This window comes from Abramis brama, assembly GCF_963993115.1.
Source record: "Abramis brama genome assembly, chromosome: 2".
Classification (NCBI taxonomy): Eukaryota; Metazoa; Chordata; class Actinopteri; order Cypriniformes; family Leuciscidae; genus Abramis; species Abramis brama.
The window spans coordinates 23,428,478-23,455,071 of NC_139964.1; the positions used below are offsets into that span (position 1 = coordinate 23,428,478).

General features: G+C 37.1%; 2 protein-coding genes across 2 annotated transcripts in view; both read right to left on the reverse strand.

Moving 5' to 3' along the window:
• LOC311077974 (adhesion G protein-coupled receptor E4-like) overlaps window positions 1-5,206 on the reverse strand; it is a gene marked incomplete at its 5' end in the record, with an annotated part of 93,951 nt that extends 88,745 nt beyond the window's left edge. Inside the window, 2 exons of the mRNA XM_084106620.1 lie at window positions 5,059-5,098; window positions 5,181-5,206. Of these exons, the coding sequence (XP_083962746.1) occupies window positions 5,059-5,098; window positions 5,181-5,206 (66 nt within the window). The remainder of the gene's footprint in view (window positions 1-5,058; window positions 5,099-5,180) is intronic.
• Window positions 5,207-16,280: 11,074 nt separating this feature from the next.
• LOC311077975 (adhesion G protein-coupled receptor E3-like) overlaps window positions 16,281-26,594 on the reverse strand; it is a gene marked incomplete at its 5' end in the record, with an annotated part of 61,222 nt that continues 50,908 nt past the window's right edge. The window contains 6 exons of the mRNA XM_084106621.1: window positions 16,281-17,768; window positions 18,266-18,428; window positions 18,519-18,610; window positions 18,692-18,758; window positions 19,007-19,239; window positions 20,361-20,576. Of these exons, the coding sequence (XP_083962747.1) occupies window positions 17,682-17,768; window positions 18,266-18,428; window positions 18,519-18,610; window positions 18,692-18,758; window positions 19,007-19,239; window positions 20,361-20,576 (858 nt within the window). The 3' untranslated portion in view covers window positions 16,281-17,681. The remainder of the gene's footprint in view (window positions 17,769-18,265; window positions 18,429-18,518; window positions 18,611-18,691; window positions 18,759-19,006; window positions 19,240-20,360; window positions 20,577-26,594) is intronic.

Consider the following 26,594-nt stretch of genomic DNA (forward strand, 5'->3'; position numbering starts at 1 on the left):
TCCGGCAGCGTTATATTTATACCTGCAATGACAGAAATCAGCATGAAGACAATAATATAATAAACTGCAAAACTTAATAAAATAACTATTTTATTAAGCAGCAATTTCAGCAAGATTGTGGATTCATCAAGATTTCAGCAGTTGTGGACTAATGGTGAGAGCAGTGGTTCCAACTTTTTCGAGTGGTGTTCCTCCTTCTGCGTACCCCCTCTCTTCCACTGACTTCAGTATTACCTTTTCCATTAAGGGACAATATTTGCCCCGTAAATTTATTTCCCAGTGCTTTTTTTTACCTTTATGAATAACTTTATGAAATAAAAAATGTTTAAATGAAAAATGTTCAATAGAGCAATATGCAATGACGGTAAAAACGAAGTGATACTTTGAAATATTAAACTAAAACCGGTATGTCACTGTCTTCTCAGTGAGCGAGTCATTGAGTCATTCTTACATTCAGTAACAAAGCAACTAGCTGTATTTATAAATGAATCATTGAATGATTGACTCACAATTCTTTGTTGGAACTATTATTTCGTTGCAAAATAGAGTAAGTACTGACAGTAAAATACATGTTTTGTTTGTTGACCTGTTGTATGATAATCAATTTCACGTTTGCCATCGTGTGGATATTTGGGAACAATTGCATTCTTGCTCGTTATCAACATTAAATACAAGAACTCGCACAAGGTGTTTTTGCATCAAAGAAAGTTTGAGTCTTAAATCTCTCACTCTGTGTCTTGTTCTTCATGTGAGTACGTACTAAATCCCCACTTTTGGTGCGTTGTTGAGAACGGCAGTAATGTAGCGCAGCAATACTCTGCACGCAATCTGTCATAATGCTCGCTGCTGTGTGGATGCAGTCAGTTTTCACTGCAAATATGAGGTAATTTGATGGGATGTTATGTATTTACGCCATTTTGCCAATTAGAAATACATGCGGTTTTAATATTATTTTAAGGTAGGGTAGAATTAAATGAATGCCAAGACTCATTTTGTACGTACGTACCCCCTTCTGTCACCTCACGCACCCCCAGGAGTATGCGTACCCCAGTTTGGGAACCACATCGAACCCCCAATGAAATGCAAAGCACAAATTTCGAGTACACCATACTTGGCTACACGTCACATCACTTATCACTTATTAACAGATAAGTAGGAGTCAAAATGAAAGAAAGATTCAATTTGTGAAATATTGATCCAACACACAAAAAAAGTACAATATTGGAAAATCAACCATGTGACCATGTGAGGAGATGACCAGAATGACCATCGGTAAGCTCCACCCCCCTTACTTACGGTTGCTAACTCGGACAAACAAACGGAGTTGCTAACTGTCTTACAATGACAGCTGTCAGTGTGAAAACCTTGTCCCAAGATGTTTTTGATCAATTTTGGACGCAGAAGGACCACCTCTCGTCTAGGAGCATTCAAGTGGGACTTAAATATGCCATGGAGGAATCAAAGATTATGAAATAAATATGGTGGGTAACAAGATTAATTTGGAAGCGTGGGATTACAGATCACAATCAAGTGGGAGAAGCCTCACACTGAAAAAAGTGAAACATCAGTGCAATTCATTCAAAATATATATTTACATTGGTCCAATGGAAAATTGTGATTTTCAGTTTATACCTTCTGTTTTCACTTTGCCTCAAAGTAAGTGTTATGCCCTCTATCACTGAAAAAAATTATACTTTGGATTAACTTAAAACAATTGATGTAATTTTGTTATAGCTAATTTTTTTAGATTTTCTCAAATTGTATTTATGATTTAGTTAAAACCATAAATTTTGATTTAATGTCAAACAAAATTTTTAATTTTTTTCCAGCTCAACGTTTTACCTTAACCCAAAGTACACAGCAAAAACTCCAGTGTTAAATTAACACTCAAGAGTGTTAAAGTTAATGAGATAATTAAGTGATTAATTGAGTGATGATTGACTATTATTGAAGACACCTGATATTAACAAGCAGAATCACTGAAGGAGAAAATCACAAATTGTAAGTTACCATTATGGTGATGGGTGTTTGCTTTAGTTGGGCTCTTGACCCTTATATGTTTACTTTAAATTTTGTTTGGCTGTTGTATCTGAGTTATAACTACCAGATGAACAAAGAAAAAAAAAGTGATCTGATGGTGTTGGTTATGTTATGACTATCATCATTTGAACTTGATCACTGAATTCATTAAGACCCTTATTTCTGATGTAGATTTATGTTGTTGACCACAGAATGACTGTGATTCTGCATAAATATCCAGAATTTTAGATAATATACAAAGGATTTCTTAAAAGTTGTTTTGTTTTGACCTGTTCATGCAAGATGGCGCCGTTGTCTCTGGCTGGCCGTCTGTCTCTATGGATTTACTTCTGCCTGTCTGCAGTTGTATATCTCTTTTCCTTTATTAATTTAAGTGTGGCCTACTATGTCACTGAATCACTTGTATATGACCGCCAGTCGTTATTCAATATCAGAACAACTATGGAGTTTGGCTATAACAAAGGCGTGTTGGCCGAGTGCTCCAGCTTTCCGCCGCCACCTTTCCTGAGAACTCTGCCTCTGTGTTTACGCCGTGTGCCACCTGTACTTCCTTGGAGGAAGCGCCGCAGGAGGAGAGGAAAGCGGGGGGGCGCGGCCGTCAGGCTAAAGTTGGAATTGGCGTCTGGACTGGTTGGTCGGCCCTACCGGAACACTCGTGTCCCTGAGAGGGATCATGGATTTTACATCGCGAGGCGCTCGCGGGAGACGCCCTATCAATGGTTATGTCATCTGGCTGGGGACTCGACAATGCATGCACGGCGGCGACGTGTCCCTTTTTTACGGCGTGGTGGAGTGGATCAGCGGCACCTTCGCTCATTGGAACGGGTACCTCATCAAGCAGCACAGCCGGTCAGTGACTCTGTATCTATTAGGATGGTTTTAGTAAATTCCAGATCGTTGGGAAATAAGACATTTATTTTTAATGACATTATAACCGCCGGCAACATTGACTTTTTATTTGTGACGGAGACCTGGCTTCCTGTTGGTGATATTAGCTCTTTCTCGGAACTCACTCCTACCAACTACAATTTTTTTAATACCCCCCGTCGTTCTGGTCGGGGTGGAGGACTGGCAACGGTCTATAAAAACAATTTCTGTTGTAGATTACTAGAAACTGATTTTTATTCGTCTTTTGAGGTACAACTCTTATCATTAGATCAGGCAAACTCACTGGTAATTGCTGTAGTCTACCGTCCTCCGAAAACAAACAAAGATTTTTTAAATGAGTTCTCAGACTTTTTAGGGGGTATTACTCCGAAATATGATAGACTGTTAATTGTTGGTGACTTTAATGTTCACGTATGCTCTAACTCCTCAGCACTAGCAAAGGATTTTTTAAGTCTTATTGAAGCATGTGATTTTGTACAATGGGTAAATCAGCCAACCCACGTATATGGCCATACGCTCGATTTAGTTTTATCCCATGGTTTCTCCATTTCAGATCTTCAAATTGGTGACTTAAGCTTTTCTGACCACAGGCCTGTGATTTTCAATATTGATCTTCCCTGTTATACCACTGCATCTGTTAGACCTAGTAAATGGTCACGTGTAGCTCTGTCCTGTCCATCATCTGCCGATGCCTTTTCTGCTGTTTTTTCTGATGCTGAGCAGGTGTTCTCTATTGAACATCTAAATAGTACAGTAGACATCGATGAGCAATTAAGTTTATTTAATTCTCTCTGTATCAACGCTCTTGACACTGTTGCACCCCTGAGACTTAAATGTCAGAAACATAAATCTGAACCTTGGCTGAATAGCAACACTCGCCAATTTAGACAACTTTGCAGAAGAGCGGAGCGTAGATGGAAAAAGGACAGGCTGCAGGTGTCCTATGAAATCTTGCGGGAGTCCTTAAAAGCATACCAAAATGCTGTTAAAACAGCATCCAAAGATCCTGTTTAAAGTCCTAAACTCTGTTTTTAATCCTGTAAATAACAACCATCTCACTGAATCTGCTTCTACATGTGAGAATTTTCGCAATTTTTTTGTTGAGAAATTGACAATAATTAGACAGTCTATAGTGCCTTCGACTACTGACTTTGTAGACACTCCCTCGGTCATCAGGTTTTTAAACTCTTTTGACCCAATTACCATGGCTGGTCTAACAGATATAGTCGCTAAGTTGAAGCCTACTGTCTCATCTCTTGATACTGTTCCTACATGGTTCTTCAAACAGATTTTTTATAATGTGGGGCATTGGATTTTGTCTATTATAAACAGATGCCTTCTCTCAGGTTTTGTCCCTGCTCTTTGCAAACATGCCTTGGTGAAACCCATACTAAAAAAGCCAAACGCGGACATTACTGATTTATCAAATTTTAGACCTATCTCAAATTTATCTTTTATATCTAAGATCCTTGAGAAAACTGTACTACTGCAACTACAGAGCTTCCTTGATGAGAATAGTATCATAGAGAAATTTCAGTCTGGTTTTAGGACTAATCACAGTACTGAATCTGCTTTATTGAGAGTTTTAAATGATATTTTGTTGTCTCTTGATTCTGGGGACTCCGTCATTTTAATTATCTTGGATCTGAGGGCAGCATTTGACACTGTTGACCACGGAATTTTACTGTCACGCCTTGAAAAGTCTGTGGGCATCCGAGGAAATGCTCTTAGTTGGTTTAAGTCCTATCTTACAAACAGAACCTTTTCAGTTGGTATTGGAGATTCTGTTTCGTCCGTAGCTCCTCTTACCTATGGCGTACCACAAGGCTCCATTCTGGCTCCTACTTTGTTTTCATTGTATATGCTGCCGTTGGGATCAATTTTTAGGAAACACGGAGTGTCTTTCCACTTATATGCAGATGATACTCAAATCTATCTGCCTTTTAAGCGCACTGACACAAAGGGCCTTGAAACTCTATCTGCGTGCCTAAATGACATAAAATCTTGGATGTCCTTAAATTTTCTACATTTAAACGCAAGTAAAACAGAGGCTATTGTGTTTGGCCCCTCTTTAGGAGATGGAAAAAATAGTTTTAATACTGCAGACCTGTACTGTGATATTAAACCTACGGTCAGGAGTCTGGGAGTGGTTTTGGATTCTTCCTTAAAGCTAGAGAAACACATAAACACAGTGGTTAAATCAAGTTTCTTTCACTTGAAGCTATTATCTAGAGTAAAGCATTTCCTATCACCGATAGAGCTGGAAAAAGTTATACATGCTTTCGTTCTGTCCCGTCTGGATTATTGTAATTCCTTATATATAGAACTACCCCAGTTTTCAATTACAAGGCTTCAAATGGTCCAAAATGCAGCTGCCAGATTCCTGACTGGGACTCGTAAACATGAACATATCACTCCGATTTTAATGTCTCTTAACTGGCTGCCGGTGCATTACAGAATACATATGAAAATACTGATGTTTGTTTTTAAATCTTTAAACGGTCTTGCACCTTCATACTTGTCCGAACTTGTAATTGTTAATGTACCTGGGAGGTGTCTAAGGTCCACGAGTAACTATAATCTGTACCAGCCACGCTCACGCTTAAAGTCAAGAGGAGACCGTGCTTTCGCTGTTGTCGGTCCTAGGCTGTGGAATAGCCTCCCTGTCTCCTTGAGATCGCTATCCTCTTTATATGAGTTTAAACTCAAATTAAAGGTGTATCTTTTGGAGCGTGCATTTCTCTAAATTTAAATGTATCTATGTTTTTATTTATTTATTTTTTTTATTTATTTTTTTTCCTCTTTTCTGCAATCTGAATGATATTTTTATTCTTCAATCTTCTTGGATTTGTGTTATGTGAAGCACAGTGGTCAACTTCTGTTGTGTTTACTTGTGCTATATAAATAAAGGAAAGAAAGAAAGAAAGAATGAAAAAAAAAAAAAAACGTTCTTTTAGGCACACACAGACGTCAAGATTCAGTCTATGCATCTCAACAATGGTGACGAGCAGAATATTCAATTAGGAAAAGTAAATTACATAGACAATTCAGATCATAATTTATTCATACCACAATGCATGATGGGAGCCATTAATGAGTTGTGATTGGTGGCAGCCACTGCAACATGCTTTGTTATTGTCACCATTGTTGAGATTCACAGGCTGATTCTTGATGTCTGTGTTTCTAAATAAATTCATTTGAAAGTGTATTGATCACAACGTTTATTAAATATTTTGGATTATATGAAAAATACTGATAATCATATGCTGTAGAATCACAAAGCTGCTGCTAACAAGTTAAACCAAACTATCTCAAAAAGTTACATTTTTCAGATCACAGCATGATTATGTCAAAACATAACCAACACCATCAGATCACATTGTCTCTTTGTTCATCTGACTGTTAGAAATCAATAACAGCAGACAAGCAAAATCTAAAGTAAACATATAAGGGTCAAGAGCCCAACTAAAGCAAACACCCATCGCCATAATGGTAACTTACAATGTGTGATTTTCTCCTTCAGTGATTCTGCTTGTTAACATCAGGTGTCTTCAATAATAGTCAATCATCACTCAATTAATCACTTAATTATCTCATTAACTTTAACACTCTTGAGTTGAGTTGAGTTGGAAAAAATTAATATTTTGGTTTGACATTAAATCAAAATTTATGGTTTTAACTAAATCATAAATACAATTTGAGAAAATCTAAAAAAAATTAGCTGTAACAAATTACATCAATTTTTTTAAGTTAATCCAAAGTATCATTTTTTTCAGTGCATGTTGCAGTCGTCATGATAAACAATATCTAGGATCAACACTGTTCATTTATACCGCAGGGTAAGTTTAAATTCATTTACATTTAACCAGTTTAATATGGAGAGGCACGGTGACCGGAGAGGCACTCCCAGTCAACAATTTGATCTCTCAGTGATCTCACCATGAGCTCTCAGGATACTCATGATGTGGTCACAATCTGAGTTCACAGTGAGCTAAAAGTTTATCCTCACAGCGCCCTCACTGTGTGCTCATGCTATAGTCACAATGTGAGGTCAAAGTGCACACAAAGACTAGACTGGGTAAACCCAGCCTGATCTGCCTGCAATTTGATTTCGCCCTGCAGCTCAGGCTGGAAACCTGTACATTCTTTTATCCGGCTTCCGTTACAAATTTGCGGGAACCAAACAGAAACTGGCTTATCCACCTGGATCCCGTAGCGCTATTGGCGGGTTTAACACAATGACGATAGAGAAGCAAAGTATGTCACCCGGATCATTGGTCTGATTGGTTGAAGGACTATCCAATTGCATACAGAGTCATTTGAACTATGCCCATTGAATGTAGACCTTCGTTTATGTGTTTCTGACCTACACTGAACATGACATGAGAACAGTTAGCTATTTAGGTTTGTATGTTAACATGAACTCACTAACTTTAATTGTAACTTGACAACCAGAAAATGAACGTTTTCGTTTTCATTGGGATTGGGGTTGAATCCTCAGGGAACCAGGTTACTGCGCCCACATCATTGGATTAATACACCATGCAGACATTTTGCTCAGTCTTGTTTGGGTTTAGGAAATGGAATAAAATAAAATAAATTCCATTGCCCATCCTCTCAGGATACCTGGAATCAGTGTTACACGTAGTGTTGCCCCAGGCACAGCGTTTTACCATTTTTGTGGCATAAACACCATCAAATCGATGAGAGCTTCGGATCTTCTAATGTTTCTCTAAAGGCGGGCGTACACGGTGCGATTTTTGCTGTTTTTACGAGCTCACAGATGATTTTTTTCACTCGGGAGAAATTGAGTGGAATCGGTGATGCTCGCATGGCCGCGGCTCGCAGCGTGTGAGAGGGATTACGAGCCGAGCCGAGCATGTTATGAGCACCTCCCCGACCTCCCGATAATTTTTAAACATGTTTAAAAAATTCGGGGAGTCTGCCCGATTTTCACCAGCTGTCCCCTATTGCCATATCATACACAACCACTATACCTCAGTGGCAGCAACCATACAGCGTGCGCATACACTGTCACACACACACACACACACACACCTCTCTTACTCCCCACATAGCAACATTGTGCCGGCCCAGATCTGGCCCACATCTGGCACTTCTGGAATGCGGATCTGGCCCACATGCAGCAGAGAATGACGGCCCTTGGGTGGCCCACTCCTGTTTGCCAGATCTGGGCCACAAGCAGGCCATAGCAATGCCACATGTCAGCCAAGGGCAAAGAAATAAACCAGAACTGGACCTTATCTGAGCCACAAAGTCTGTGAATATTAAATATGGAGTCATTTCAGCCTTAATAAGTCTGTTAACAAGCAGAATCACTGAAGGAAAGAAGAGAACAGAAAAAGAGACGAGCAGAAACACAAGAACTACAACTGACTTCAGACACAGCCTCAGATGAAATCAGCTGAAGAGAAAAGAAGACATAAAATCTGTGAAGATCTCAGCAGAGGAGGATTAAACAACTCCACAAACAGCATTACCAGCTTCACTTATTACTAACCAGACTGACTTTATTTCTGTCAGACGTCTACAAAAGTTTTATTGAAAATTAACAGAGGATTAACTCTAATGTGTTTCATTTGAAGTCACCATATCAGTGGTTAGTGCTTCCATTAGTTGGGCTCTTAACTCTTGTTATATCTATTGTCTTTTTAATACCAGCCGCTCCAGGAGACATTAGTGTCACGGTTTCTGACTGAAGCATCTGTATTATTGATGGATCTCCATGTATCGTTCAGCACAGTGTAGTTGTTGCAGGGGTCTGATAGATTATCTGTTATTAAAATATATTAAGAAATCATTACGTTATTGTTAATAAAATGTTATTGTTATAAAATCTATTCAGAAGTGCAGCTTTAGTCATTCCCATCTATTTTAATTTCCAATTAACAAAATATTATTCATAAAGGGGAAGCAGAACTGCTCGAGTTACACAGCACAAGTGAACATTATAGCAGCCGATCACATACATCCTTCAAAAATGTAGAAAAAAATGACTAATCACCAGAAACACATTCATTTCCCAAGATTTATATGTTAATACCGGTCCAAATTAATTTCTAGATTGTCTGCAGACATGAGCAGAGAAAAACTGGACATTTCAGCACAATACATTACCAACGGCGGTTGTCTCTTGTGTGACAGTTACAGAGGCCAAGAGATCTGAGATAAAAATGATAATGAATACAAATTAATCAACAAGTGACAAAAGATGCAATATTTTAACCAGAACATTCTAGGTGAACTCTATTAAACTCTTGGCTGTGCAGCACATTAATAATGTCACAGCTCAGTCATCTCAATGAAAGAAGTGTGTGTCACATATCAAGAGGGATTCATTAGATCATCAAACACTCATTTGATCAATGAAGGCCCACTCTTATAAAGTCTTATTTAGCATCTTCTGTGTTGAGCTTGGGGAGGATTTAAACATTATGAAATGTTTAATCAGATTGGAAACGCATAATAAAATTAGCCCAAATACTTCTTAAACAAACACGTGGACCTACATGTGTTATTATCACAAAAATAAATAAATAAGCAAAAAACACTGCTTATTGACTTACACAGCAGAACAGAGATGATAGTCTGTGCTCTTATAAAACCTGTCATGAAATATAAAGAAAAAAATCAATAAAAACTAATGAAAATATATTTGATTGAATTGCAATTTTGAGTTTGAGAAAAGTACATTCATCATCTGTCATAAATGTTTTTGCAGCAGTGAAAAGCACTTTTATAATATACTCACCTTTATGAAGAGAGAGAGCCATTTTCAGTTTGGTCACACCGGTGTATTTCTCTTTATATAAAAACAGTTCAGATGATGAGTTTCCTTTACAGTTTAGAGAGAGAGAGAGAGAGAGAGAGAGAGAAAACAAACAAATTACCCGAGATATTTATGCATGACTTTAGATTGTTGCATGACTTTGCATGACTTTAGTCAAACACACATGGAAATTCCATTGTATTTGTGAGTTTACAGTACATGTTGCAACAGTCATAAATGAGGAGAGTCTGTAATGATTTAGAGACACACGATGGCGCCATTAAGCTACTCTATCTTACTTTTGTTTGTGAAAAGAAAGAGAGAATGAAGAGGTTTGTGTGTGTGTGTTTATTGCAGGGCCGTCGCTTGACTCTTTTTACGGGGAACGAGTCCCAGTGAAATACAGTAAAATATTACTGATATAAATCCTTCCCAGCTAACAGACTTTTGTTATAAGAACGTTCTCCAAATATTCAGTGTTGGTTCTGGGAATGTGAACAATGTCCAGTTTTCTTGACGTTAGAGGAACGTGTTTTAAAAGGTATAATGTTCCTCAAATGTTCTTTCAACTTAATATTGATTTAAAATTCAACAATATAGGAACGTTGATTTCTAACATTCCAAGAACATAAAAATGTCCAGTTTCCTTAATGTCACTAGAATGTTATTTAAAGGTTAGTGTGATGTTCCTGAAACAGTCTTTCAATCATCTTTCAAAAGAGTAAGAACACAAACTACAACTTTATTCAGACCCAGCCTTAGATGAACTGAAGATAAAAGACATTAACTCTCTCAAGATCTGATTAAACAACTCCAGAAACAGCATTACCAGCTTCACTTATTACTAACCAGACTGACTTTATTTCTGTCACACGTCTACAGAAGATCTTATTGAGAATTAATAGAGGTTTAGATGTTGATGTCTTATTGAAAATGTTTAGTTTGAGGTCACCATCATGGAGATCAGTGTTTGCTTTAGTTGGGCTCTTGACCCTTGACTTTCATTAAGTTGGTGATTTATCAGTAATTGCAGGTGATCATGGAGAACATTTCTGCATTGATAAAAAAAATATTTGTTTTAAATTACAGACAAAGGACTTATTGCTTTTTCGTTGTAATTCATCGAGCATTGATCAAGCTGTTTAAAATGTACATTGGAGGTCTAAATGTACTATGTACTAAATGTACATTGCATACACGTCAAGTTTTTTTTTTTTTAAATAAATAAATAAATTTAGAGACTAGCCTAGCAAAACTAAAGACTGTGATGGTAAGAGCTGTTCATGATAGCTGTGTTACGGTTAGAGATATTGAACACAGGCTGAAAACTGTGCTAAAGTGCTAAAAAGTGATTTAGTTTTCACTTGAACACTGATGTCTGTTATATCCACTGTCCATCAATTTGATTTTGACTTCATGTCTCTCTGCAACCCTTGCAACATTAAACAGTCCTTTTAAATTACGAATATTAACCAAATTACTCAAAATAACACCAATCACAGTTCAGTGTATATGATGCAGAATAGTTGTTTTGAAAAGGCTGACGGTTCATCATCATCATGAATATCAGAGATTATGATCTGAAGCTGAGGATTTCCCCTAAATAACTTGAAACACATATCACAAACCGCATAGACTCAACTGTGAGATTATAGTAACACTTAAGCATTTTATCCTCATCTGATATATAAATTATTTCAAGAGTGTCTTACCTGATATGAGTTTATCTTTAAATGATCTTCGGGTGAAGACACGTGAATATTTGTGAGTCAGAAGTGTAAATGACAATGATCTGCTAATCTTCCTGAGAAACTCATTCTGTTATCTCCTCCTGCTCACATTCAAATTTATATTCAAATACATACACAAAGACAGAACACATGCCAAGATGCTTTTATACTTTACATCAACATCAAACCAACATCAATACAAAGGTCACGTCTAACAACTTGGGACATTTACTTTGACCTAGACGTTTTAAAGATTTCTCCAAAAGCTGCTCTTCATAAAAAGAAGTCAAATGTCAAATATCTGTACCCAGTGTGAATAGCTTCATATGAACCTATTGTTTCTATATTGTAAAAATATTATTTGCAGCAAATACTAGGAAGGGTTTGTAAAGGCCCAGAGTCTAACTCTTCGCCTATGATCTTAGTTGGGATATTATTTGAACTGTTTATGATTTGAGTCTGAATTTCACTTATGCAAAGTGAATAGTTGTATGTTGTATGTATTACTTTCACACTACATTAATGTCCATTTTGGTGCATGAAACCTTTGAACCAAGTTTATATTCACCTTGGATCCGAGAAACACCTTATCTCTTTATTTCCATTCTGCTGTGACAAGATAAACACAGATCTGCCCACTACTTTACACCTTGCATCAAAGATGCAAATCCACCAAGGATTAGAGGAATGTGTGACGTCGTTTGAGCTAATATTTAATAACTTCATTTTATTTGTTGCTGATGTAGCTTATGAGAATTGATCAATAAGTTATGACAACATACATTTTTACATTGCTTTAACTCAGGGATGGGCAAACTCGGTCCTGGAGGGCCACTGTCCTGCAGAGTTTAGCTCCAACCCTGATAAACTCTCCTGTCTGTAGCTTTCTAGTAATCCTGAAGACATTGATTAGCTGGTTCAGGTGTGTTTGATTAGGGTCCCAGATAGACAGCAACCATCAAAACAATGTTAATGTTTGTTTGTTTGTTTATATAGCATAGTTTAATACAACGCGCATTGCCCAAAAGTGTTTCACAATCACAAGCTAAAAAACACAAGAAGATAGCAACAATAAACATATCCACATCACATAAACACACATAGACAATAACCCATTTAAAGAAGCTCTCCATTTGAATTTAAAAGATGTTGTTTTAACATAGCTTTGAACATGGGTAAGGATTAGGCAGATCGAATAGATTGAGCCATTTAGGGCCTGCTTGAGCAAAGGCTCTGTCACCTCTATGTTTATATTTTGTCCTGGTAGTGCCAGTGTTAATGTGTCAATGTTAACTGTATTGAATCAACATCTCTTTTGCTCCAGCAATTAATGTTGACATTTAAAAAAAAAATAATAATCATCCATAAATCAATGGTGATGGCATTGAGTCAATGTTTGCACTCTCAGAAAATGAAACACAACTATAACTGACTTAAAGCCACACAGCCTGAAATCAACTGCAAATAAAATGTTTTAAAATGTTTGGTCACCATTGTTGTGATCAGTGTTTGCTTTAGTCGGACAGTTTGACTCTTGCCATTTATGTGTGTTTCTGATCTTTGAAGCCGTGTTTACCAAAGCATAATTTGTTGCAAAGAAAAACAGAAACAAATATAATCAGGTGAAACAGTTTTCAGCATAATTAGAAGTAGAATAGTTTTCTAATTTTCCACCTCAACAAAAGTGGATATTGCTCTCTTGCAACAGATCAAATGTTCAGAATTTTTAAATACATAGTAAGAATATTCTTTTTTAGACACACAGACATCAAGAATCAGCATACGAATCTCAAAATTATGACATGCTTCATGCCAATGCATGCTGGTTTTATACCATGGTGGCTCCACAGATAACCATCATCACCTGATTTCATTTCACTTTAGCTTTAGTCACTTTAGTTTGACAAACACACTGTCACAACAGCCAAAAAAGACAAAAGATATAATACGAGTTAAGAGCCCAACTAATGGAAACACTAATCACTGTTATGGTGACTTCAAATGAAACACATTAGAGTTAAACACCTGTTAATTCTCAATAAAAACTTTTGTAGACGTCTGACAGAAATAAAGTCAGTCTGGTTAGTAATAAGTGAAGCTGGTAATGCTGTTTGTGGAGTTGTTTAATCCTCCTCTGCTGAGATCTTCACAGATTTAATGTCTTCTTTTCTCTTCAGTTGATTTCATCTGAGGCTGTGGCTGAAATTACTCCATATTTAATATACACAGATTTTGTGGCTACGATAAGGTCCAGTTCTGGTTTATTTCTTTGCTCTTGGCTGACATGTGGCATTGCTATGCAGAGGTGTAAAGACCAGGTTCAGAAAGTAAAAGTCCTCCTCAGTATTTTGTTCCAATCACCTGGATTTGCTAATTCAGACAGGAGAGAGAACTAATTAGTGAAATCAGCTGACTGAGTTTATGGGTGGAATAAACATATGGCAAGACTTTTACTCTTTGGCCCCTGGATTACCCACCTCTGGTTTTATGAAACACCTTATCTCTTTATTTCCATTCTGCTGTGACAAGATAAACACAGATCTACTTTATATCTTGCATCAAAGATGCAAATCCACCAAGGATTAGAGGAATGCGTGACGTCGTTTGAGCTAATATTTAATAACTTCATTTTATTTGTTGCTGATGTAGCTTATGAGAATTGATCAATAAGTTATGACAACATATGTTTTTACAGTGCTTTAATTCATTAAAATAAGTTAAGCAATTTTTTTATTGGTTATACAAGATTCAACTCAGTCAGCTTAATGTAATTTAAGATGACATACTTAAGCATCCAAGTTGATTGTACTTAAAAATGTATGGCAGAAAACTTTTTTTTTATATATATAGAGCATATATTTTGAGAAAAAAGAAACTTGTATTTTGATTGATCAGTAGTTTTCAGTAGGTGAAAGGACAGTATTTGTAGTAAAAAAAAAACCCTTGTGGCAGAAAAAGACCCGATCTGGCCTGAAACGCCACTGAAAGACTGCAGGAGGAAGATGCAGAACGCCTGAACTGCATTAAAAAGTTTTCCATACACTGTAAAATCTAATTAGTTAGACATAATTTAAAAAAGCATGCAAACTGATTGCCTTAAAAACAAAACAAAATGCTTGTTAAACTCTGCAGGACAGTGGCCCTCCAGGACAGAGTTTGCCCATCCCTACTCTATAACTATGCTTGCCAAAGTATGTAAAGCAGTTTATAAACATGGATATCTTAATACCTGGAAACTCTGGAAAAAATTGGTCAATGTGAATAATATCTTTGGATAAATTAACATGTAATATGTCTATGATTAAAACTCTAATTATATGATAATATCATCATCATCATCATAATCATGAACATAATCGCTGAAGTGGCCAGTTGTAACGTTGAATCCAAGGGATGAAGAAGGTGAACAAAGTAATTCCAATAAAAACAGTTTATTAAACAAAGTAATGAAACACAAACTTATCTGTGTGCAAGCACAAACAATACCGGACAAGGAATTAAAGAAAATGAGGAACTTAAAAACACATGGGCTGAATCCGAAATCGCCCCCTATATAAAGAGTGCTATTTGAGGGAACAGCCATTTGTAGTGGTGTCTGAAACCATAGTGGACGTTATTGAGTGCACTTATTCGATCCCACATTGCACCACAATAACGAGTGTATAACCGATGTACGATCAACGCCTGTCCGAATTGGCTCACTCGTTTTCATTCACTCCCTCAAGTGAGCAGTATTGGTGGACTAATGTTGGGAATAGTCAATGAGGGTTTAGGGGGCGATTTCGGATTCAGTCATGGTCATGAACTAAATACAGACAGGTGTGCTCGTTATTGAATGTCCATGACAACTAATGACTGGCGGGAAACTTTTTATCGCTTCACGTGGCTACGCAGAAACACTAAAAAATTCTGTATTATACATTTTTAAGGCCAGACAAGTAGTTTGTTGAGGGTTGGTTTGTAAAGAAGGACTACACACCTGAGCACATATATATTCCAATGCGCATCCCTATAGACTAAACACGTAATACGCATGTGCACGCCGTCAGCGTTCTCACAGGTTTGCGCTTTTGAAGTTTGCGCAAAGATTACTTTTTTTTTATATATATACAATTTTTCTACAATAGCTTGTGTCTTGGATCCTATTTCAAGGTTTGCGTTCTCGAGCCTCAGGCACTGTTTTGTGCAAATGAGTGGCCGGAGAGTGTTTAGGGTTTCATGAACGGTGTTGTGTTAGCGGCCCCTAAGTTAATAACTAATGATCTTTGCAATGGAAGTGAATCAATCAAAACCAACTTTAGCTGGACAATAACTTTATTCTAGAGCTGCTGTAAAGCCAAAACAATCTCTGTTACTTTAATTTCCTATTATCACTGTAAAGCTGCTTTGCTGCCTTAATCTAAGACCGTGTCTGAAGTCAGTTGTAGTTCTTGTGTTTCTGCTGTGACTTGTAATGTCTCAGCAGCGTCTTAAGTTTGCTTATGAGCTGCGATTTCTCTCTCGAGAAACCAAGCTTGTGCATTTTTTTTCTCTGATTCGATCATAAACTTGCGCATTACGTACCGTTTCACAGCTGGCGAACGATCCCGCGCTTCAGCGTCATCACTACGACACGGTATTATTACGGCTTTTGTTCACACAGCGCGCGTTCCAGGACTGAACACGGGTCCCCAACCCGGCATCGATCCCAGCATCAATCCCGGGTCGTGTTTGCGTTCACACAGAAGGCGCTCTGGCAATTTGCCGGCAATTTCCCGGGTTCAAAGCGCTGTGTGAAAGGGGATTTTGAGGCTCAGTTTGTAGTTATAAGTAAAGTCTCACAGGAGGCGATCGAAACAATAAAAAATACTTATTTTATTAGTTACAATAAAAAGCAGTTAATGCAAAAAATAAAACTTTAAATCAGTTTAAGAAAGAAAGTTCAATTGTAAGATCATTCTATGTTTTGCAGGTACTTTCCAGGCAAATAGCATTCAAGCATATTTATATAACATTAACCCAAAAGCAAGCAAAATAACTTATTTGAAACAGGTACATCACAATATCAATCCAATATCCAAAACAACAGACAGGTGTGCTTGTTAATGAATGTCCGTGGCAATTAATGACTGACGAGAAACTAGAACAAAGGAAATGTGTAACTGATGAGAAATAGACTAAAATCCATGAAAATGAAACAAAACAGAGCATAAACCTTAGAACATGTGTCCATCAAAAACGCCTTGCTGAAAACGCCTAGCTGTGGGCGCTTGAGAGAGTTTTAGCAGCGCGGCATTTTTTTCAGTTGAGACACTTTCCTTATGATACAGAATATCAGCGAAAGTGTTACTAGTATCTAATTTCACACATATTTTGTTTCTGTGTTGATTCTATATTAAAATTTCGATACAATGTAACATATTTTCTCTGGCTCTTATTTTAAATTATTTTGTTCTGTTGTTATGCTTGTCATCGTCATCTGTTGACGTTGTACAAGCAGAATGTGGCGGTTGGTCGGTGTGGTATTAGTCCCGCCTCTCCTCCACTGTGATTGGACGGTTGGGTAAAAAGTGACAGTGATGAGCGCTGCATTTTACCCAAAGTTGAACATTCTTCAACTCTCGGCGACCTGTAAAAAACAGCGAACGCTCAGCGCTTCAGCGTGAAAAAAACGTTCAGCACCTCGTTACGCTCATGGCTTTTTAAATAACGCTGCGTTCCTGTTGAAAACAATTGAAAAAATACGCCAGCCACATGAAAAAAACGCTTTGGTGGACACGCGGCCTTACACCAGTAGAGCATATGAAGATACATGATCTGTTGTAAAAGAATAATTCTTCTAAAGTTTCTTAATATTTACTAGAAAACCAATGAAGCTGAAAAAAAGGGAAACATTATTTACTGATTAATATCAATAAGCAAAAAATTACAATCATTTACTGTCTTTGTCATACTAAATATCCTTAAAGTTAACTAAAGGACTACAGTGAACTAAAGGAAACACAAATCACTTTAAGGGTCTCCAGTAAAATTAATCACACACAGGTCTAAAAGAATGAGGCAACAAACCCTCCACCACAAAACTAATAGTAAAAAAAGTGAAAAGAATTACATCAAAATTAATGACAGCTAAAAAATCAGACCTGTATAATGTTAGGCTAATTGCTAATTTACTGGCAGATCGGAGACTGGCGTTAATATCTGAAAGCATTGATTCTGTAGCATTCATCTCTTTAATATGGATGGTGTAGTCCTCAGCATTTTTTCTGGACACTTTTGATGTTGTTGGGTTTGAGTCCACAGCAAAGACGTCTGAAGAACTTCCTGAACTGCTGTCTGACCTGGACAAGAATGAGACGAGAGGAGCTGAGTGACTTCATGACATCCATTTAACCTCTGAAACTCATGAACCACAATGGAATTTCTTTATAATAAACAGGAAAGAAAATGTGTTTTATGAGACTATAGTTGCTCTTTCAAAAGTAAATACTGATTTACTTTTTACTTTTCTTTCTGTCTCTGGAGAGAGTGCAAATTTCTTCCTATGGAGCGGGATCATAAAATTGCTGAACTTATTACTGAGGACAAAATTAAAAAAAAAAAAGCTTGAGAAAGCTGGGCCTAAAAGTTTGAATTTCTGACAGTTGGAGTTTGAAAAGTTTTGGATCATTTGAACGTTCCGTCACAGGAAGGACATGGAAGAATAGTAACAGATTAAACAACTGACTCTGACATTTCCCTCTAAAAGTCATGGATTGCCAAAATAAGAAAACAACTGTAATAGTCTTTCATGTTCAGTTTTGAATGGAATATGGTGTTAAATTGAGTGATGTCTGACCTCATTATTGAGGACACAATAGACCAGGAAGATGAAGGTTCCCTGCTGGGAGTTCAAGATCAGGAAGAGGATCTCCAGCACCTTCCTGTCATTAGTGAAGAAACCCAGAATCCAGGAGCAACCAAGAACCACAAACTGAGCCAGTGTTTTAAATACCATAAGCCTGCAGAGAAAGAGAAAGAAAGATTTAATGTGTCTTTGTTGTCTATGTTTTTCTATTAATAGTGGCAGAGCAACAAACAGTGCACATTACTTGGTTTGTTTCATCTGAGAAACTTCAGCATTCAGTTTGGTGAGAGTTAAACACAGACTGATGGCGATGCTGATGAAGAGAATCATGTTCATCTGCAGAAAAACAAGAAATTATCACATTATTTTTCTTGACTTCGACAGCCCATGAGAAATATGTCTGTAACTAGAACTCACTGCTAGTATGACCCAAACAGGACCAAGAAAACTCCAGATAAAACCTTTATCAATTTTAATCCAGCAGCTGTTTAGAGGAAACATAATAAGAACTGAATTAATACATCTAAAAAAACTATTTCAGGTGTTGACTGTTGAAATACAGATATTAATGTGTAAAAAACTACTAATGCATTTTTATCTTCTGGGTTATTTTTATACATACAGAATAAAAATGACTTAGCTGTTAGCTGTCAGTCATAAACAAAAAATATTTACTTTAATGAATAAGTAATGAATCCAATAAGTACATTAAAAACAAAAACAATAACTCACTGTTCGCTGCCGTATCCATCAGGAAACAGCCCGACAGACACGCCCACCACAACCAGAGCAACCATATATCCAATCACACACAGGAATCCACTGCTAAGCACCTCCCTCTTTTTGGAGCTGATCTGTGATAGGTTCTTCACACAGATGAAGAGCAGCACAGCTTCAATGAACATCCACACAAAGCCGGAGAGAAAGAGGAAGTGCAGCACACCTGATATCACGGTACACAACACCTGGAGATCATGAGAGACGGATATGATGATTCATTGAAGGAAAGAGAAAAAACAATAACAGAAAAAAGAGAAACACAAAAACTACAACTGACTTCGTGACATTACACATTATTGCACTTAATATTATCAGTTTGACTTTATTTCTGTCATACATCTACTTGAGATTCAACAGAAGTTTAGACGGTAATGTTTTATGTAGTTTTTTGTTTCAAGTCACCATTATGGTGGTCAGTATTTGCTTTAGTTGGGCTCTTGACCCTTTTAATTATTTGACGATAGTTTTTCTCTGACTATTCCAGTGTTGTATTTATTAAGCACATGTGTTACTGTAAGACAGTGGTTCCTAAACATGTCCTGGAGTACCCCCAACACTGCACATTTTCTTCCCTGTCTCCCTAATCAAAAACACCTGATTCAACTCATCAGCTCATTAACCCATGTGATAAGTGTTGGGGGTAGTGCAGGTCACTAGTAATTTCATCATTGAAACATAACCAGGGCTGCATTTCCCAAAAGCATCTTAAGCCTAACTTGATTGTTGATCAACTGCAACAAATGGTCTGTACGATCAAATTAGGCTTACGATACTTTCGAGAAACACAGCCCAGGTCATAGTTTTTCTTACCACAACAAATGTGCTTTATAAACACAGAGTTGGAGCAGAGAGAGAAAATCTAATGTTAAAAAAGGAAAGGGTCAAGAGCCCAACTAAAGCAAACACTGAAACGAAACGAAACATTCAATAAAACATTACCATCTAAACTTCTGTTAAATCTAAATAAGACCGTGTGTAGATGTATGACAGAAATAAAGTCAAACTGGTAAAATAATGAGTACAATAATGTGTAATGGCTCGAAGTCAGTAGTTCTTGTGTTTCTCTTTTTTCTGTTCTTGTTGTTTCTCTTTCATTCGATGATTCTGCTGGTTAACATCAGGTATCTTCAATAATGGCCAATCATCACTTAATTAATCACTTAATTATCTCATTAACGTCAACACTGCTTCAGTGTTAATTTTAACACCCTGTAGTGTGGACACATATGTACACTGAGGAGTGTTAATTTAACACTGGGGATTTTGCTGTGTGTGCTGAGGTGTAGGGCTCCTTCATCATTCTCACCTGATGAGGGCGTATGAGGCTCAGGAACTGTTGTGTGAGCAGGAACAGAAGGTGAGCCAACAGAAGACTGATGCAGATGTTGATTCGAGCGACATTATTCACTCCAGGACTCCTCTGACAAAGGGCAAAGGTCAACAGGGCCAAACTGAAGAACACCAGCCCCACCATCACACACACCAAATTCAACAGGTCCAGCAGATCCAGCAGTGAGTCGCTCTGAGAAAACATCCAAACTAAAATGTTTTAGACAAGTTAAGTGACATTATCAATTGTCCAAAATAACACAAAGCTGCTTGGTTTGAAAGTGCCTTCTCTGTGAGCTGTGCTTCATACATCACTACAATAAACAATGTTTGCCTGCAAAATTTCACCGAAATTCGCTGATGTGACCGCTCCTTTACACAAAATATCAGTCCTCACAAATGGACATAAAAGGATCATCTCACACAGCAGATGACCTTAAGTTTGTCTACAATTGTCTTCAAAGCATTGCTTGAATAGCCATTTAATAGCTTTCAGGGCTGTAGAGGATTTTGTATGTAAATAAAACAAATAGAAAATAGAAAAAATATATATTTTATCATATAAATGTAGCCTGGTGGTATTTGAACTTATAAGAAAGAGATTACTTCCCTTTAAGAAAAGCGAGCCCTGATGACGACGAATCCAGTCGTGTGTCAAGTAAATAAATCCTTGATTTAATCGATGTTCTATGTGAGTAAATGTGATGATCATCATTTAATCTGCTGTAATAGGCTCTGTTCGTTTCATCCTGTATGTAGCACTGAGGATGTCAAAAGGGACAAATAAAATTGCACCCCCTTTAAATTTTGAACTTGGTAAAGACATTATTGTTATATTTATTTGTAGGCTATTACTGGATTGCACTGTGTTCATTTTTGTTAAACTCAGGTTCGTCAGCAGGGGGCAGCCAAGCGTTACTCTATGCATCAGTAGCTGACTTACAGAAGTAGCATTCAGTACGATGAAGTGCGGTGTACATGCAAAGAAAAGCGATCCTTGTTTGACCTGTGTTTTTCATGTCTTTTGTACAGGTAAGCTGACAATAATCTTTATACTAGTAATGCCCAACAGTATTGTATTTTTATAGAGCCGTAGTTCGTGCCTGAGACGTTAAGAAAAGTTTAATTTGACTGTGATTAAGAGTGTTGTACGTAAAATTGCGGACGAGGGTGTTAACAACTCAAGAGGAAAAACTAGTAACTTTTAACGTGAGCAAAAAGGAGGAATAAAGGCCTAGAGAGATATATACTCGAGATGTGAGTGCAAGACCAGGGATAACTAACCAAATAGATGTGTACGAACATTGATTAAGTCCTGTGTAGTTACGAGTCTGGACAGTCTGAGTTAATAAGGCACAAGTGTCTGTGATTAGTCTACATATTGACATGTTAACCTCATTTAGCGTTACTTTGTCAGCCATTACATGTAAAAGCGCATTCAGTATGTACTGTTAATAAGAATTTCAGTCAGATTCAGTGGTAAAATGCTTTTATTATTTTGTGAGCTTATTATGAGAACAGTAACTGGTGATCGGTTGAAATCTAGTTCATTATATAGTCAGTTCATTAGCATATTTCATAGAGGATTAAAAACAATTAAAACAACAACAACAACAACGTTTATTTATAAAGCACAATTTAAAAACAACCGAAGTTGACCAAAGTGCTGTACACACAGAGAGAGAAAAAAGAAAATAATAAAAGGACTAGTAATAATAAAATGTAAAAATAAACATTTTACAATTTATAAACACCAGTTGTAGAATGGGTATAACACACGAAAGTAAAATCATAAAACAATGAGTCAAGATGTATTAAACGCCAAAGAAAAGAAATAAGTCTTAAGAGTAGACTTAAAGGCCGATAGAGTTGGGGCAATTCTGATATGGACCGGGAGACTATTCCATAATTTAGGGCCGATGGCAGAAAAGGCACGATCTCCTCTATTTTTTAATCTAGTCCTCGGAACTTGCAATAGACCAGAATTAGCTGATCTAAGTGACCTTGACTGAGCGTAAGGGTGTAGCAGGTCTGACAAATACTGTGGTGCCTCATTATGAATGGATTTAAAAACAAACAATAGAATTTTAAAATCAATTCTATATTTGACCGGCAGCCAATGTAGTGAGATCAAGATCGGCGTGACAGATTCATATTTACGCTTCCCATAAAGAAGCCGAGCCGCTGCATTCTGAACCAACTGTAGACGTGCAACACAAGCCTGTGGAGCACCGATGTACAATGAGTTACAATAGTCCAGTCGAGATGTAACAAAAGCATGCATGACTGTTTCGAATTTCTTAAGGGAAAGAAAAGGCTTCACCTTTGACAGAAGACGAAGATGATAAAAACACGACTTAATCACAGTACTTATTTGCTTATCAAATTTAAGATTAATATCAAACCAGACACCCAAGTTTCTGACACACGTGGTACTATAAAGCGACAAAGATGCAAATGCAGGATCATGTACATATTGTCCATTTGAACCAAACATAATAAATTCGGTTTTACTCTCATTCAGGCTTAGGAAGTTGGTCGCAAGCCAGAGTTTTAGTTCTTCCAAACAATCCATGATAGGCTGTAATGCCAGCCTATCATCACGCTTCAATGGGATATAAATCTGGGTGTCATCTGCATACAAATGAAAAGAGACCCCATACTTGTTAAAAATGGACCCCAGTGGAAGCATATATAGGGAGAACAGTACAGGACCAAGAATTGAACCCTGGGGAACACCAGAATTTAAAGTTGTTTCAGAGGAAGAAAGGTGTCCAATATTAACAACATACCTCCTGTCAGAGAGGTAAGACCGAAACCACTGTAATACTGTGCCACGAAGACCAACACATGTTTCAAGGCGTGATATAAGAATGTCATGGTTAACCAAATCAAAGGCAGAACTGAGGTCTAACAAAACCAGAGCCATAGACTGCCCAGAGTCAGTGGTTAACATGATATCATTTAAAACTCTTAAGAGAGCTGTCTCAGTACTGTGACGGGATTTAAAACCAGATTGAAATTTTTCATGAATAGAATTGATAGTCAAATAAGACTGAAGTTGATTTAAAACAGTTTTCTCTAGAATCTTAGATAAAAAAGGTAGATTTGAAATAGGTCGAAAGTTAGCCAACAGTTTGGAGTCCAGACTTGTTTTTTTAAGATGGGGTCGCACTGTGGCAAGTTTAAAGTCAAAAGGTACCGTACCAGTATGGAGACATTTGTTAATTACAGACAACAGGTCAGGGCCAACAGTCTCAATAACTTGCCCAAGGAAACGAGATGGAATGACGTCGTTGGGACACATAGTTGGTTTCAAATGAGACATAGTCTCAATCAGAGAATTGAGATTAACAGACTCAAAGACAGACCAAGTGGAAGAGGAGAGTGAGACATCAGACAATTTATACGCTGAAGTACACAACGAGGATGTAATTTTGGAGATCTTGTCATTGAAATATGTCGCAAAGTCCTCACATAGAGAGACAGATGCTTCAGGGAATAAATTAACCTTTGGATGGAGAACAGATTCGATGGTGGAAAATAGAATATTTGGCTTTTGACTGTTCCGTATGATTAAGTTTGAAAGGTATCTACTCTTAGCAACCTTAGCAGCTCGTTGAAAGGCAGAAAGAGAATCCCTTAAAATTTCATATGAAACTTGTAATCGGTCTTTTTTCCATTTGCGTTCTGCCCTTCGACAGGTCTGTCTGAGAGAACGAGTAATATCATTATGCCAAGGTAATGAAATATGCTTACTTTTTTTCTCTTTTAGAGGTGCGATAGAATTTAAGATGTTAAAACAAATAGTATTGAAAATACTTAAATGCATTCACTGTTTAAATGCAAACAGTGATTAGAAAGAGTATTAAAATATATGTGCAGTTATCAATGCTAGAGTAATGTGAATTTATACTAAATAGCTATTTACATGGTTATGTTTATCGAGTTTAAATGCATGACTCGCTTGTATTCATGTGAAAGGAGTTTGTGATACTTTAATGACGTTATTCGTCAGACCTTTCCTTTATGCCATGTGAGAGCGGGCACAGCACATGTTCAGATCTATGTTATGATGTTTATGTATAGAGCATGTATTTCTTGAGAATTGAGTGTGGCATGAAGAGTAATGTGTCTATCAGACATGTGCACAGCAAAATCCCCAGTGTTAAATTAACACTCCTAGGTGTACATATGTGTCCACACTACAGGGTGTTAAAATTAACACTGACGTGGTGTTGAAGTTAATGAGATAATTAAGTGATTAATTAAGTGATGATTGGCCATTAGTGGTGACACCTGATATTAATAAGCAGAATCATTGACGGTGATAACAAGTAGACTCACTGAAGGAAAGAGAAACACAAGAACTACTGACTTTAAACCATTATTGCACTTATTATTTGACCAGTTTGACTTTATTTCTGTCATACATCTACACACGGTCTTATTTAGATTTAACAGAAGTTTAGATGGTAATGTTTTATGGAACGTTTCGTTTCATGTCACCGTTATGATGATCAGTGTTTGCTTTAGTTGGGCTCTTGACCCTTTCCTTTTAAACATTAGCTTTTCTCTGTTTGCTCCAACTCTGTGTTTATAAAGCACATTTGTTGCAAGAGAAACTATGACTTGGGCTGTGTTTCCTGAAAGCATCGCAATCCTAATTTCATCATACAGACCATTTATTGCAGTTGGTCTGAGATCAAGTTAGGCTTAAGATTAGAGATGCACCGATTACATTTTTCTGGGCCAATTCCGATTTCCGATTTTTCATTGAGTTTGACCTGCCGATACCGATTTTAGCCGATTCCGATTTCATTTTTTCTAACCACTTTACAGCGCACAAATATTTATTTTATATCTTTTCTGTAATAGAACATTTTACAATTTGCATAGTACATATTTTTTTAACAGATAAACGCTATAAAATAGAACTATATAAATTACTCCAGGTGTGGGTAATTCACACACATCTAAAGTGCAGTGTTATGGAAGAACCATTTCCTTTTCACATTCAATATCCAATAATTTTTTTATATATGTATTTGGCAAACTAAACGTCTGTATGAAAACAGGGAATGGCAATAAAATAATATATAAATAAAAAATAAAATAAATATAGCCTTGCAGTATAAAGATATTTCTCAAAGCACACACACACAGGCCTATTGCAATCACTTGTACAAACTGAATAATAGTGATGCACCGAAATGAAAATTCTGGGCCGAAACCGAAACCGAAAATTTAGGATGCTCTTGGCCGAAAACCGAAACTGAAGCCGAAAATGGCTTCTTTTAAAAACGTATATATACTGCTTGAATTTAATGGATCTGAAATGAAAAATCACAATATAATAATCAAATTTTATTAACAGTTACATAACAAAACATAAAATATTTTTTAACAATAAATATAAATAATAATACCAAATAACATTATTCTTCAAGTTTTATGTTCCATCAAATAAAATAGTTTTTTAAAAGTTGTGCAAAAAAAATCCACAATTTTGGAGATTTTTGCAGAACAAATGTTACATATTGCAACTTTGGTGTCCTCTCGTATAGGGCTGTCACTTTTGTGAAAAATAAATCCTGTTCGATTTTTGAGACATAGGCTAAGTGTTCATTGAATCGTTAGTAAATTGCCTATATTTGGCGTTGATCCGTTTTCAACGCCAAATATAGGCAAATCCACGGACAACTAAACAGGCATTAGGACGACCGTAAAGAGGGCGCACAAGTCAGCAATGTGGACTGCCATAACATCAATGAAAAGCATTACTGAAGGCTACATATTATGCACTATATATTATGCAGAAATAGGCTATGTGTGTGTGTGTGTGTGTGTCAGAACCTGCAGTTCCTGTGTGACGCGCGTTCGCTGCGAGCGTATACTGTAGTGACGAGCTGGACGCGCTCCGAGAGAAGACCGCTAAAATCGATTCCCTATTTTCGTTTTCGAAACTTGTGTTGGTTGGTCCGATCGATTGTGCAATAAGTGACAGCCCTTTGACATGCTTAATCTTTGATAGGCAGACGCGTGATAACAGCTCGACCGTGAGTGAAACCTAAGCGCTTGCGCACGGATGGGAGGGGCGGGTGACATTCATTTTCGGTTAAACGTTTTCAGCTGTTTTTTTTTATTTCGGCCCGAAACCGATAATGCCATTTCGGCCGAAAATTTTCGGCGGCCGAAATTTCGGTGCACC